Consider the following 14,456-nt stretch of genomic DNA (forward strand, 5'->3'; position numbering starts at 1 on the left):
CAAACTTGCAGATTTTCAGGACTTTCTATCAACCAAAATGAACTTAATAGAAAATTTAATATATAAGCCAATAGCAAAAATCAATTTTAAGGAACTCAAAATGGACAAACTTATTTTACATGGGAAATGTGTACCATATGTTTAAGATTGGCATCTACAATACAGCAGCTCAAAAGAAAGAGTGGGGCAGAGTTAAGGTAAAAATACTAATTATGTCCTACAAATGAGGTTCAGAGGAAGAATAGACACAAAGACTTTAGAGGGGGAGGAAGGCTTGTAGTTCTGAAAATCTACTCACAGTAGGAATGGGTTCAATAGGCAATCTGAAGGGTACCATGAAGGGTATAACGCTCTACAAAGGAATAAAGGGAGGGATGGGCAGTTGAAGAAGTAAAAGGTGAGGAAAGAAGACCAGGGAGGGATCCACTGGGGGAAGTTAAGGAGGAGAATCAAAGCAGAGTGAGCAGGAATAGAAAAAATGTGTGTATGCGTGGAGATATGTATGGGGATGTATATATCTACATAAATATATCCTTTCTTAACTATCACTTGTTTGGGATGACTTGGGGATGAAAGGGGGAAAAAAGAATAAAGTAAAAAAGGTGTGAAACTGGCCTGAATCACCACAGAGAGAGCCAAGTCCATCACAGTTGATCATCACATAATCTTGTTATTGTGTACAATGTTCTCGTGGTTCTGCTCACTTCACTTAGCAACAGTTCATGTGATTCTCTCCAGACCTTTCTGAAATCAGCCTGCTCATCATTTCTTTATTTTTAATTTTAGGTTTTTTAATAGTAACTTTTTACTTTCAGAATTCATGAGAAGATACAACATGATTTCAAACATGCAAAAACTTGTGTTCCAAATTTTTCTCCCTTCCTTACCCCCACCCTCCTCCTCTACCCAGCAAGTAATCCAATATATGTTAAATTTGCAATTCTTCTATACATATTTCCACAATTATGCTGCACAAGAGAGATCAGATCAAAAAGGGAAAAAAATGTTGTGATCCATAATCAGTTCCCATAATTCTCTGTCTGGATTTAGATGGCTCTTTCTATCACAAATTCGTTGGAAATGGCCTGAATCATCTCACTGTTGAAAAGAGCAACTTACATCACAATTGATCATCACACAATATTCTTGTTGCTGTGTACAATGTATTCCTAGTTCTCCTTGTTTCCCTCAGCATCAGTTCATATAAGTCTCTCCAGGCCCTTCTGAAATCTTCTTGCTCATCATTTCTTATAGAACAATAATATTCCATAATATCCATATCCCATAACTTATTCAGCCATTCCCTAGCAGACCGGCATCCACTCAGTTTCCAGTTTCTTGCCCCTACCAAAGGACGGCTACAAACATTTTTGCACATGTGGATCCCTTTCCCTCCTTTAAGATCTCTTTGGGATATAGCCCCATTAGAGACACTGCTGGATCAAAGGATGTGCACAGTTTGATAGCCCTTTGGGCATAGTTCCAAATTGGTCTCCACAATGGTTGGATCATCTCTTCTTCATTTCTTATGACATAATAGTATTCTATTGTATTAATATGCCATTCATTCATTAATTTCCCACCTTGACAGGCATCTCTTGACAGTCTCCCTTAGCTTCCAGGTCTTTGCTAACATAAATATATAAATATTTTTGTACATATAACACATTTCTTCTTCTTTTTTGAACTCTACAAGTTTCTCTCCCAACATGATTCATAAAGCAATGTGTATTAAAAATAAATAAAATAAACGGAAAAATAAATAAAACTGGCCAAACTGAAAAAAAAAATTCTCTCTGCCTCATACTCTCTTCTGTGATCTCTATCCTGGAGAAAGATGGGGATCCCAGGTAACCCACAGCACAACCACTTTGGACTGATTCAGGAATAGGAGAAGAACTTATAGTGATATTCTTGGGTTAAAGGATATGTACAGTTTGGTAATTTTGGGGACTTAGCTTCCAATTGTTCTCTAGAATGTCTATTCAAGTTAACAACTTCACCAAAAGTGAATTAATGTGCTGGTTTTCCTGGTGCCAGTCTAACATTTGTCATTTTCTTTTTTTTCATCTTTGCCAATCAGATTTTTGAAAAGAAATTTTAAAAACTGATAAGTGTAACATTGACCACCCTGGCCTCCGTTGAGTGAAGGTTAAATTTTTACCCCTTCCCTAAGGTTCTCCAGTACCTTGAAGTGAGTGAGAGAGTATCTAGGCCCTTCACCAGTGACTCCAACCCCCAATAATGGTGTCCCCCAAGTTGTTGGGGTTGATTTCCAGAACCCCAGTTTCATTTAACCATTAACAATCAGATTAGATTTTATGAGGAAATATTTATACACAAATATACAACCTTACTTCTCTAACACAAAGAAGCATAATCTTTCCCTTTTATACTGTTTTAGTATCTAGGAAGAGGAAAGGGAATTAGTTTCAGAGTTCTGGCTCAATTCTAAAAGAGCAGCTTTATCACATTTTAAATAGAAATAAATCCCTGAGAGATAAATGGTGACTTAGAAAACCACAAATTAGCATTATCTGTGTTTTATTGTATTTTCATTTCTTCTGTTAAATAGTTCTCAACTATACTTTTTTTTGTCTCTGCTCAAAGGTGTGTCTACTAGTTTTCTGACTTTCCTACCTGACTGGCTAGATCCACCACCTCTCCTGGAATCCTGTCTCCAAGGTCAACATAGCTCAAATTTGGGTGGGAGGATCATTGCAGGTGAAGACAACAGAATAGAAACAGAATAGAAACCAACACTCTCCTGGGCTCAATTTTTGGATTGGAATAAAAGAAAAAGAGCAGGGGAAGGAGCCTTCCCATGTTATTGAATCAGTTCAAGGTACTTGTGTGGTGCATTAACTGGGATCCCCACCTTCTGCTCAGGATAGAGATCACAGAAGAGAATATGAGGCAGACAGTTTCTTTCTCAGTTTGGCCAGTTTTATTTATTTATTTTTTCACTTTATTTGTTTTTAATACATATTGCTTTATGAATCATGTTGGGAGAGAAAAATCAGAGCAAAAGGGAAAAATTATGAGAGAGATTTAAAAAGAGCAGAAAAAAGAAGTGAACATAGCATGTGCTGATTTACATTCAGTTTCCTTAGTTTTTTTTTTCCCCTCTGGATGCAGATGGCATTTTCTGTCCAAAGTCTATTGGGATTGCTTTGGATCACTGAACTACTGAGAAGAACCAAGCCTTTCATAGTTGATCATCGCACATCCTTGCTGTTATTGTGTACAACATATTTCTAGTTCTGCTTGTTTTCTAGGCCTTTCTAAAATCATCTCATTAATCGTTTTTTTATAGAACAAAATATTTCATTACTTTCATATACCACAACTTAGTCATTCCCCACTTTTCCAATTCTTTGCTACCACAAAAAGGGCTGCTACAAACATTTTTGCACATGTGGGTCCCTTTCCCTCCTTTAAGATCTTTTTGGAATACAGGCCCAATAGAGAATTACTGCTGGATCAAAGGGAATGCACAGTTTGATAGTCCTTTGGGCATAGTTCCAGATTGATCTCCAGAATGGAGATCATTTGACAGTTCCACCAACAATGCATTAGTGTCCCAGTTTTCCCACATCTCCTCCAACATTTATCATTTTCTTTTTTTTTGTCATCTTAGAGCCATAGTGGATAGGGCGCCCATTTAGGCAGCCAATTAAAGGAGACTGAACCAACCTGGCCTCTAATAATGGCTCCATTCAGGAAACCTATGCTGCCCAGGACAAGCCTACTTAGAGATGTTATCATTTTAGGTGAATTGAGCATACTCTAAAGTTCCTATTACAAAAAGTAACTGAGGGCAAGAAAGATTAAGTTCAATGCAAGAAAAATTTCCTTGGGGCAGTAAGGTTACCCTTACTGAATAGAGCACTGAGTCTGAAATTAGGAAGACCTAAATTCAAATTCAGCTTGACACTTACTGGCAATGTGACTGCCAAATTGCTTAACCTTAGTTTCCCCATCTGTAAAATGGAGATAATAATAGCACCTGCCTTGTAAGAGGAGCAGTGCTTAGCACGTTGTCTAATACCTAGTAGGAACTATGCAAATACTTATTCTTTCCCCCTTTGCCTCAGTTTCCTTATCCATAAAATGAGCTGGGAGAAGGAGATGGCAAACCATTCCATTATCTTTGCCAAGAAAACCCTAAATGGGGACTTGAAGAATCAGATGTGATTAAGCAACAAAAAATTTAGGTGAGAAAAAAGAGTGACTTTTCTCGGATTATGAAACTTGGGAAGCATCAGGTATGATTTCAAACCTGATTGCAGGTTCATCACACTGCTCTTATTCACTAAAGACCTCAGTCTTTTCTATATGGAGCAATGACCACATCACAACTTTCCTTGATTTGCCATCAGAATGAGAACTTAAGAATGAGAACTACAAATCTGAAAGAATCTGAAAGCCAAATTGGGTGATATGAGAGAGAGCACATCTCCCTTCAGTAAAGTTCTTTAAGAATGATTATTTGTCACATTTATCACTGAGAAGATTCTTGTTCAGGAATGAATGGGATTAGATGGCCTCTGGGATCCTTCTGAGGTCACAAGGGATTTCCGAAGGTCTGGGTTTTAGCCAGGAGTGCTGGTGCATGCCAGTAAGTCCTGGACATCCTGAAGATTGAGGCTAATAGATCTGTTGAATTTGAAAGGTCTGAGGTGAAGGAAGGCTAAAGCCTTTGGGTATTTGCATTAAATTTGGTACCTCTCTGGTGAACCCTTAGGAGCAGGGGCCCTTCCAGGATGTCAAAAGAGAGGGCAAAAAAGCCCACATTGGAAAACCAGTGTAGATTAAAGTTCTGGTGTCAACTGACATTGGGATTGAACCTGTGAATGGCCACTTTGTTTCTAGCCTGGGCAAGATAAGCAAACCTAATCTCATACCTAAAACCAACCCAAAACAAAAGAAACTCATAGTTTCAGGCCATGTTGATTAATTGATTGATTGATTGATGATGATGATGAAAACAAATTTAAGTTCTTTGGGCACAGGGATTGTGTTATTTTTGTCTTTGTATCTTCAGCACCTTGGATAGTGCTTGGAACATAGTAGTGCTTAATAAGTACTTGTTGATTGATCAATGTAGTGTTTGAAGATTTATTAAAACATATTATATATGTCATTTCATTTGATTCCCATGAAGATTCTTAAAGTGGGTTCTACAGGTAATATTATCCCCATTTTACAGGTGGCAACATTGAGGAGAACTTTATAGTGAGCCCAGGATCACACACCTAGTAAATGCCAGAAGTAGAGTGTGAATCTAGTTCTACCTGTCCAATGCCCTAGCTCCTGGATATGAACTGGACTCATGATTTCATTTTCCAGGTGAGGAAACTCCATCAACCAATGCTGGTCATTAATTTCACAACAGTTAATAGTGTCAGAGTTGCTCAGACTACTGAAAAGTTAAAGAACTTGTCTAAGATTATAAAGCTAATATGTGTGATAAGCAGAACCCAAATCCAAATATTTTTGACCAATTCTTTCCATTAGTCCACATTGCCCACACATAAAACTATAAGCTGATAGAGGAATTGTTGGAATTTATCCTTGCATTCCCTATAACACCCAAATCCTGGGCTTGTGAATTCAGAAACGTCACTATCCACAATATCTTTTGCAGGCAAAAGCAGTCAACAGTGACCAGCTGGTGACAAGAAATACTGTGGGGAGACATCCACTGAGAGGAGGACGAACAGATCGGACTATCCCTCCAGTCAGAATGGGTCCTGCATCTGTGGGGAAGAGTAAGGTATGGACAATAGCAAAATCATGTGTATCCCAAAATCTTTATCAAATTAGTTAAATATAATAAAGTAGTTGAATAAGTTAAATATTAAATTATCAAATAGTTGAACTCAATAAGTCTTTATTATACATATGCCAGTCACTGTTCTAGATGTTAGTTCTTTGTGTACTAAACAAATTAGAACAAAAATGAATTCTTTATTTTGCTGGGCTTACAATCTCCCTGAGAGATGATGGTGGTGATTAGGGAAAGTCCCAGATTCCCAGAATTATGGAATTTCAGAATTACAAGGAAGCTAAATGTCAGACAACTTTCTTCTTGTTGTTTAATCCCCATCTGACTCTTTATGATCCATTTGGGATTTTCTTGGCAAAAGTATTAGAGTGTTTTGCCATTTCTTTCTTCAGCTCACTATGAGGAACTGATGCAAACAGGGTTAAGTGACTTGCTCAGAGTCACCTAGCTAGAAAGGGTCTGAGGCCAGATTTGAACTCATGAAGCACTTTATTCACTTTGTTACCTAGCTGACATCTAGTCTCAGTGATAACTGAAAAAATATCTTTACTATGATACAGTAGAAAGAGATCATCTAGTCTTTTCTTGAACAATCTCTGATGAATGGAAGCAAGTAATCTCCCAGAGAGGCTCATTTCACTTTTGAATAGCTCTAACTGTTCATGAACAGTGACTCCATAATTATATACAGTGGTTCTTTCATTTATGATGCTGTTCATTTGAGGCAGATGACAATAGTACAGAGCACTAGGCTGGGAATCAGGAACACTTGTTTTCATGAGTCAAATCTCACTGCAGACACTCACTAGCTGTGGCGAGTGAGGCAGTTGGTACCCTCATTCTAATGGGAAAAGAGTGCATATAGGAGAGTTGGAAGGTGAAGAGTAGGATGGTATGATGTGGTGGGCAGGAATTGGGATAGAGGCTGGTGTTCCAGTTTGGTAAAGCAAATGAAAGCTGAGAGATACAGGAGAAGTGTTCAGGATGCAGGATGGGAGGGGATGCTTTGAGTGGAGGCAGTCTATTTAATTGCCTTGAAATACAGTAAAATTAAGTGAAGGCCTATCAATTGAGGAATGACTGAATAAGTTATGGCATATGAATGCTACGGAATATTATTGTTCTATAAAAAAGGATCAGCAGACTGATTTCAGAAAAGCCTGGAAAGACTTACGTGACTGGATGCTGAGTCAAGTGAGCAGAACCGGTATACAGCAACAGCAAGATTATATGATGATCAACTTGGATGGACTTGGCTCTTTTCAACAATGAGGTGATTCAAGGTGATTGCTATAGACTTGTGATGGAAAGTACCATCTGTGTCCAGAGAAAGAACTATGGAGACTGAATGTGGAGCAAAACAGTGTTTTCACCTTCTTTTGGTTGTTGTTATTTGCTTGCTTTTTTTCTTTCTTGTGTTTTTTCCCCTTTTGATCTGATTTTTCTTTCACAGTGTGAAAAATATGGAAATATGTTTAGAAGAATTACACATATTTAATCTATTTTGGATGATTTACTGTCTTGAGGAAGGGGGTAGAAGGAAGGAGGGAGAAAAATTTGAAATGCAAGGTTTTAAAGAGATGAATATTGAAAATTATTTTTGCACAGGTTTGGAAAAAATAAAATACTATTAAAAATAAATAGAGCCAATAATAGAGGCCTATGCCTTGGCAAGATAAGGCAAAAACTGACAGAAGTTATTGGTGAAGAAGTCTGAATAGAGACATTACTGAAGCAGGCTGGGAATAGGAGTGTAGATAATAATAATGGCAATTAATATTTATGTCATGCTTTCTGTATTCCAGGCACTATATAAAATACTTTAAAATGATTGTTTCTTCAGTCCTTACAACAAACTCAGGCACTGTTGTTATTTCCACTTTACAGATGAAGAAACTGAGGTTAAATGACTTGCCCATTGGTCATACAGCTTGTAAGTGTCTAAGATTAAAATGTGAACTCAGGACCTCCTGACTCCAGGGAATGTGCTCTATCAATGATACTACCTAACTACCCCAGGTCTCCTTCATTCTTAAAAAAACATCACTACACCCTTCCCTTACTACCAAGTATCAAAATAATATTTATCTTCTCTTCTTCAAACTTGAAAAAGACATTTATATTCAATATCTTGTCTTCCTCTTCTCTTAGTGAATTTTTGTTGAAGCAATGTTATTGAAGAAAGGGAGTGTGTGTGTGTGTGTGTGTATGTGGATGGAGTTGGAGTAGGGTGTTTAGGCAACAAAATCTCTCAAATTATTGAGGTTTGTCTTGTCCCACACCAAATCAGGCCATGGAACAAATCATGGATCGGAGGGACATCAGTACTCTAATTCAAAAGATAATTATTAAATCTATAGAATAAATCTGATTAAATTCATTATGTACTAGGACAATACTTTATTTTAGCAAATGCCCTTAGATTTAGAGTACTTTCCTCAGGCTGGGGAAGGATGGTCTGCTCTTTGATTTCTGTAATCTGACAGATGTTAAAAAAAATACTCACTTGTGACTGTTCCACTTTCTCCATCATTGCCTGGGTCTTTGAGCAAGGAGACAGATCAATAGCAGCTACCTTCAGCCATCATGGGGATAATGAGGGAGGACTAAGGCCTTCAACCAGCTATGGTTTATATAAGCTATTGAAAGCCACTGAAAGAGACCAGTAAGTGTTTAATTGTCTGGCAGTCGCTGAATTTGCCAGAGTCTGAGGGCACTCAAGAAGGGGGTGAAGACTTCTCACTGTTTGCTTACTATCCCACTGCTTAGTGGCAGCTCATCTCTTAAATATTCATGGGTCATTTTAAGGTGATTCAATTCTCTTGGCTGTTCATTCACGACAAAAATGAACTGTTTCAAGGATGGGAAATTGCATTTGCTTCAGAGTAGGAGTAAATGGATCATTTCTTTCGGTATCAATACCTCAATGTTTCCGCCTCTGGAAGAATTATCTCCAAAATTGGTCTTCACCATCAATGACCACCTTCCCTTTATTGATTTAATTGATATCCTTGAGAGCCTGAGGTTCTATTCTTTGGGAATCAATCAGTGATCAGAAGAGTTTACTATGTACCAGATTAGGCCGTTATGGCACCATAATACATAGAACATGGGGCTTGGGATCATGAGTTCAAATGGGGCCTCAGACACTTATAAGTCCCTTTTCCCCATTTGCCTAAATTTCTCATCTGTAAAATGAGCTGGAAAAGGAATGGCGAGTCATTCCCGATCTTTGCCAAGAAAATCCCAACTAGAGTGACAAAGAGACTGAAATGATTGAACAATAATAACCTTAGGCAGCTTACATTTTGAAGGAGACAATATATACATAGATAATTGGGTATAGGATAGGTACAGAGTAGATGGAAGGTAGCCTTAGAGGGACAACTTGGTAAAGGAGCTTTAGGAAGGTCTCCTGTGGTGACGCTGTTTGAAACAACTGGGGGATTCTAAGAGATTGCATTGAGGATGGAGAACATTCTAAACATGGTGGACAGCCATGGAAATGGGATGCTCTCTAAGAGAGAGCAAGTAGGAAAATATGGCTGTACTGTAAAGTACATGAAAGGAAGTAATGTGTAAAATAAATGGAAAGGAAGGAGACAGGTCATGAAGAATTCAAAATGACAAACCAAAGAATAAAGATTTAGTCCTCCCGGTAAAGGACAGCTATTGGAGTTTAAGAGGGGTGATATGGTCAAATTTGTGCTTTGGCCATCGGTGGCTGGATGGAGGAAGGATTGGAGTAGAGAAGAGACATAAGGTAGGGGAACTAAAGTAGGAAGCTTTTGCAATGAAGTAGGTCAGGGATTGCCAAAATATGGTCTGCAGGCCACATTGGCCCCTGAATGTTTTTGTACTTGAATTCTCTAGTCACACAAAAACAGACCACAGTCTGTAGTTTACCATCCCCTGGTTTTGTTGTTGTTGTTCGGTCATTTCAGTTGCATCCAACTCTTCATGATCAATGACATGGGATGGTTTGCCATTTTCTTCTCTAAGTCATTTTACAGATGAGAAAGCTGAGGCAAAACAGGGATTAGGTGACTGCTCAGGGTCAAACAGCTTATAACTTTCTGAGGTTGAATTTGAACTCAGGTTTTCCTGACTCTAGGCCTGGTATTCTATCTATTCTATCATCTAGTTGCCTTCCCTCAACCCTCCACCCCATTCCCTGTAGGCAAAGGATCCTCATGGGTTCTCTGTAATGTTAGGGCTAGCTTTCTGGAGGACCTCAGGATCAACCTGATTCCTTGGTCTTAGTGGAGAAGTGATGAAGGTAGGAGAGATACCATGAGGCTGGTCAAAGATGGAATGTCTCTCTTCCAGTCCTTCTCAGCCCTTAAATACCTGTTACAATCACATCATTACAGCACACTGAGTATGTGTGAACTAGAGAACCATTACATCACCATGCTAAGTACTAAGTATATATATATATATATATATATATATATATATATATATGATGGTTCTCTAGTTCATATATATATATATAGAGAGAAATATATATATATATATATATATATATATATATATATATATAGAGAGAGAGAGAGAGAGAGAGAGAGAGAGAGAGAACCATCATCTCATCAATTCCACTGAGTTAATGCCTTGTTTCAAGTATACTTCTCCAAAGTTCTGGCTCTCTACAATTTTCTAAAGACCCAAGGAACCCTTCAAGACCCTTTCAGGAGATCAATGAGATAGAAACTTTTTTTATAACAATATGGAACATTTTCATTCTTAATGTAATAAATATAATTCAAAGATAGGAAAATGCATTTGCTTCAGAATAGAAGTAAATGGATCATTGTCTTTTGGAATCAATACCTAAATGTTTTTGCCTCTGGAAGAATTATGTTCAAAGTTGCTACTCACCATCAATGATAACCTTTTCTTTATTGATTTAGTCTTTGAGAGACTAAGGTTCTATTCTTCAGGAATCAATCATTGATCAAACTAAACAAAAGCTCTTCAGAGATCTTCACTAGTTTTTAAAAGTGTAAAGAGCTCCTGAGGTCAAAAAGTTTGAGAACCATTGGTCTGGGCAAGAGAATATGAGGGCCTGAATGAGTATGGCAGTTGTGTGAGGGAAGGGAACATACCTGAGACATGTGGAGATGGAAATGACAAAATCTAGCCAATGGCTGGTTATGTGGTAGGAGAGAGAAGCATCAAGGATGATGTTGATATTGCAAATCTGGGTGAATCGAGTCATCACCATCAGCAGCAACAACAACAACAAGAACAACGCAGCAACGATAATGCTGCTGTTGCTGCTAGCTAATGTAGCATTTAACGGTTTTCAGAGAGCTTTATACTATCTCACTTGTTCCTTCAGCCTCTTGGAAGGATAATGGTGCCCTAAATAGCAACAGGGAAGTCTAAAAAGAAGAAATTTTTTTGAGAGAAAATGAATTCTGCTTTTGGACTTGTTGAATTTGAGAAAACAAAAATAAGTGAGATTTCTTAATTTAAATTTTCTAAGTAGAATGGAGAGTGAGGCTGCAGAGTCCTAGATAGACCACTAGAGGTCAGTATCTCCCAGTTACTTGAGTGGAGAGATCTTCACCAGCTATAGAGGAAACTCCCTTAGCTGTTTGCTGGTCCATCCCTCATTTAAATGTAACATATAAATTAAATTTTAGCAACTCGTGTTTCATTGTTCCATAACCCATTCAAATTAATTTCAGAAATATTTCTTTTTCTTGATGCCTTTTAGATTTCTTTGTGTCTCTTCCAAAATAGACCCTTTCCTATGAAGCAGCTAATGGTCTGTTAAAAATTAACTAGCACTAGTGATTTCATAATTTCATTCCGCTTTTTTCTTTTCCATGCATTTTGTTATATTTTGGCTCACCCCACCCCCAGCATTATTTGTCATTCCCTTGGGAGCAGCAGTGATTTTTTTTTTTTTACCTTTGTATTTCAGTGCTTGGTGCATAGTTTATTAAGTTATGATAATTAACTGACTCCCCTCCCAATAATTGTGTTTATTATGATATGAAGCAGGAGGGGTAGTCAGCCATATTTTATGAAAACTTTGTGCCAAGTATTGTGCTAAGTGCTAAGTAGGAGGATTTAAGTCTAACAGGATGCACCAGGCATTGTTCTAAGTGTACTTGCTTAGGAGCAAGAAGGATGTAGGGTTTGATTTTTGCTAAATCACTTACCTCTCTTGATCTTCAATTTATTCCTTTTTCAAATGAAGGTGTCAGTGAACCTTGTAAAATCTTTATATGATATCCTTTTCCACAGATAGATGCTGAATCCTTTCTGGTCACATGTAGCTCAAACAATATTTTAAAAATACACATAATAAAGACATATCATTTTAAAGAAATACAAATAATTTTTTCAAAAAAGAAAGTGGGGAAAATCAGCAAAACTAATTAATATATTGAGAAAAATTGGAAAGAGATGCAATTTGTTATACCTGAGGACATCTTACCTCTGCAAAGGATTAGACTGTGGACACCTTCTTTTACCTATTCTTTGGGGTTACTCTTATTCTTTTTAGTCTCACAATACCGACTTCTGATTGTTTGGTGGTTAGCAAACATTTCTTAAGCACCTACTATGTGTCAGGCATTGTGGGAGGCACTGAGAAAACATTCTCACACAGCCTTTCCAGGGTTTCTTGAATGAGAAATTATAAGTGGTATGTGATTGGTATACCCACACCACTGAGATCACCTTCTATAGAAGGCATTTCTTGGGGTTTCACTTCTTTCCCTATCCTTCACTTTCTTGCAGCATCTCCTTCCCCTTCCCCACTGCTAGTACCTTCTCTAAAATATTACCCTTTGATTCCTAAGGTCTTAAAAGGCCAAGGTCTCCCACTGCATCCAAGCCCATCTCCAGTCATACTAATCTGTATCTTGCCACTGGACCCAGATGCCTCTGGAGGAGATGAGACTGGTGACCTTGCCCAGTCCCCTCTCCCTCAAATCCAATTCACTTGCATGTCATGGCATCCCTCCCTGATGTCATGGTCCTTTTTGAGAACAAAAAGACAAACAAAACAACAATGTCCTATCTATTCTAGATACCTCTTGTATGTGTGATTTTTAAAAAAATCATCTTTCTTATTAGAAGATGAATTACTTAAGGATAAGAAGAGTAGTGAGGAATTTTTGTTTTTAAATCTGTTTTAATATACCCAGCATGTAACATTTAAGTGCTTAATAAAATCATGTTGGCTCCTTGACAGACAGAGATCATAGACTTCATTCGATTCAACAACCATTTATGGAGAGACTATTATCCAGGGCAAAACCAAACATAGTTCCTACCTTCAAGTAACTCACATTCTGTTGGGTGGTCACAATATGTCTACAGGTAAGTAAATCAAAGAAAATTTGAGGAGACATAAAGTACTAATAAGAAGGGGAATCTGAATTGACTTCCTGTAGGATGGGGGTACATGAACTGTCTGAAGAAAGTTTGAGTATTCTAAAAGTGGGAGGCAAGTACGTTCAATTTCCATTTAAATACTTTAAGCTGTCCAGAAGCACAATTTGAAAAAGTATTGAAGTAATACAACTGTCTTCTATGAATGTTTGTAGATAACAGCCTCATCATTTAGTACTACTGTACTAAAAACCATGATCCAATGGAACTGACCTCTGTTTCTCCCACATGACTCTCTGGCTGTTCAATCATTTCAGTCATGTTTCACTCTTCATGACCCCATTTGAGGTTTTCTTGGCAGAGATATAGGAGTGGTTTGCTATTTTCTTCTCCAATTCATTTTACAGATGGAGAAACTGAGGCAAAACTGACTTGCCCATGGCACTCTATAAACTCCATTTTATAGACTTCTTTTCTTACTTTACTCACTACTGAATATTCAAACAAACTCTTGATCTTCCTCCCACTCCACAATTGCTAATACTTTCATTTTTCAGTTGTGTCCAACTCTCCTACTTCACTTAGGGTTTTCTTGGCAAAGATATTAGGGTAGTTTGCCATTTCCTTCTCCAGTTTATTTTATAGATGAGGAAGGCAAACAGAATTAAATTATTTACCCATAGTCACACAGTTATTAAATGGCTGAGGCCAGATTTGAACTTGGGAAAAAAATGAGTCTTTCCTGACTTTGTACCTGGTTCTCTAGTCACTATGCCATCTAGCTATCTATATCTACCTATCTGATATATCTGCTCTCCTTATCTATCTTGTATTTAGTTCCCTTGCATTATTTGAATTTATTCTCTATATATGTGTAACATATGTATATGTCATTTTCTCTATTTGAATATAGGTTGTTTGACTGTAGAGATTGTTTAATTTTTTTATTTGACTTTTTGGTGACTATCACAGACACATATCTGAGAAGTGGAGTGCAAAGTATTTGATTGTATCAGTCACAGATCACTGTCGCTATCTGTCCTCCATTCTTCTAAGGTACTTCTAGTTATTAGAAGTTTTCCCCCCTCCCTCCACTCACTGACCCCTGCCACCCCAGCCTATATTTCTAGTAACCTGCGAATATGATGGACACCATGTTTCTGAAACTGGAGAGCTCCTCTTTGGCTTGAGCAGTCTTTGGTAGGAGAAGTGCCATGTTGCAGTTAGTTAATAACAAATTATAGTTATCAAGGGTGCAGTAAATATACCCAGGGCTTTACAAAACACAGAGAAGTAAAGAGGCAGCCTA

At 37.7% G+C, this 14,456-nt stretch overlaps 1 protein-coding gene across 9 annotated transcripts in view; it reads left to right on the plus strand.

Moving 5' to 3' along the window:
- The window catches only part of RIMBP2 (RIMS binding protein 2), a 489,205-nt gene that overhangs the window by 23,828 nt on the left and 450,921 nt on the right, over positions 1-14,456 (plus strand). For 8 of the 9 annotated variants that reach the window (XM_031948402.1, XM_031948398.1, XM_031948399.1 and 5 more), the window contains exon 4: positions 5,651-5,779. In XM_031948402.1, the coding sequence (XP_031804262.1) occupies positions 5,651-5,779 (129 nt within the window). Of the gene's footprint in view, positions 1-5,212; positions 5,353-5,650; positions 5,780-14,456 lie in introns of all 9 variants that reach the window. The other variant, XM_031948400.1, reaches the window with a different exon arrangement.

Source organism: Sarcophilus harrisii, chromosome 1 (assembly GCF_902635505.1).
Source record: "Sarcophilus harrisii chromosome 1, mSarHar1.11, whole genome shotgun sequence".
Classification (NCBI taxonomy): Eukaryota; Metazoa; Chordata; class Mammalia; order Dasyuromorphia; family Dasyuridae; genus Sarcophilus; species Sarcophilus harrisii.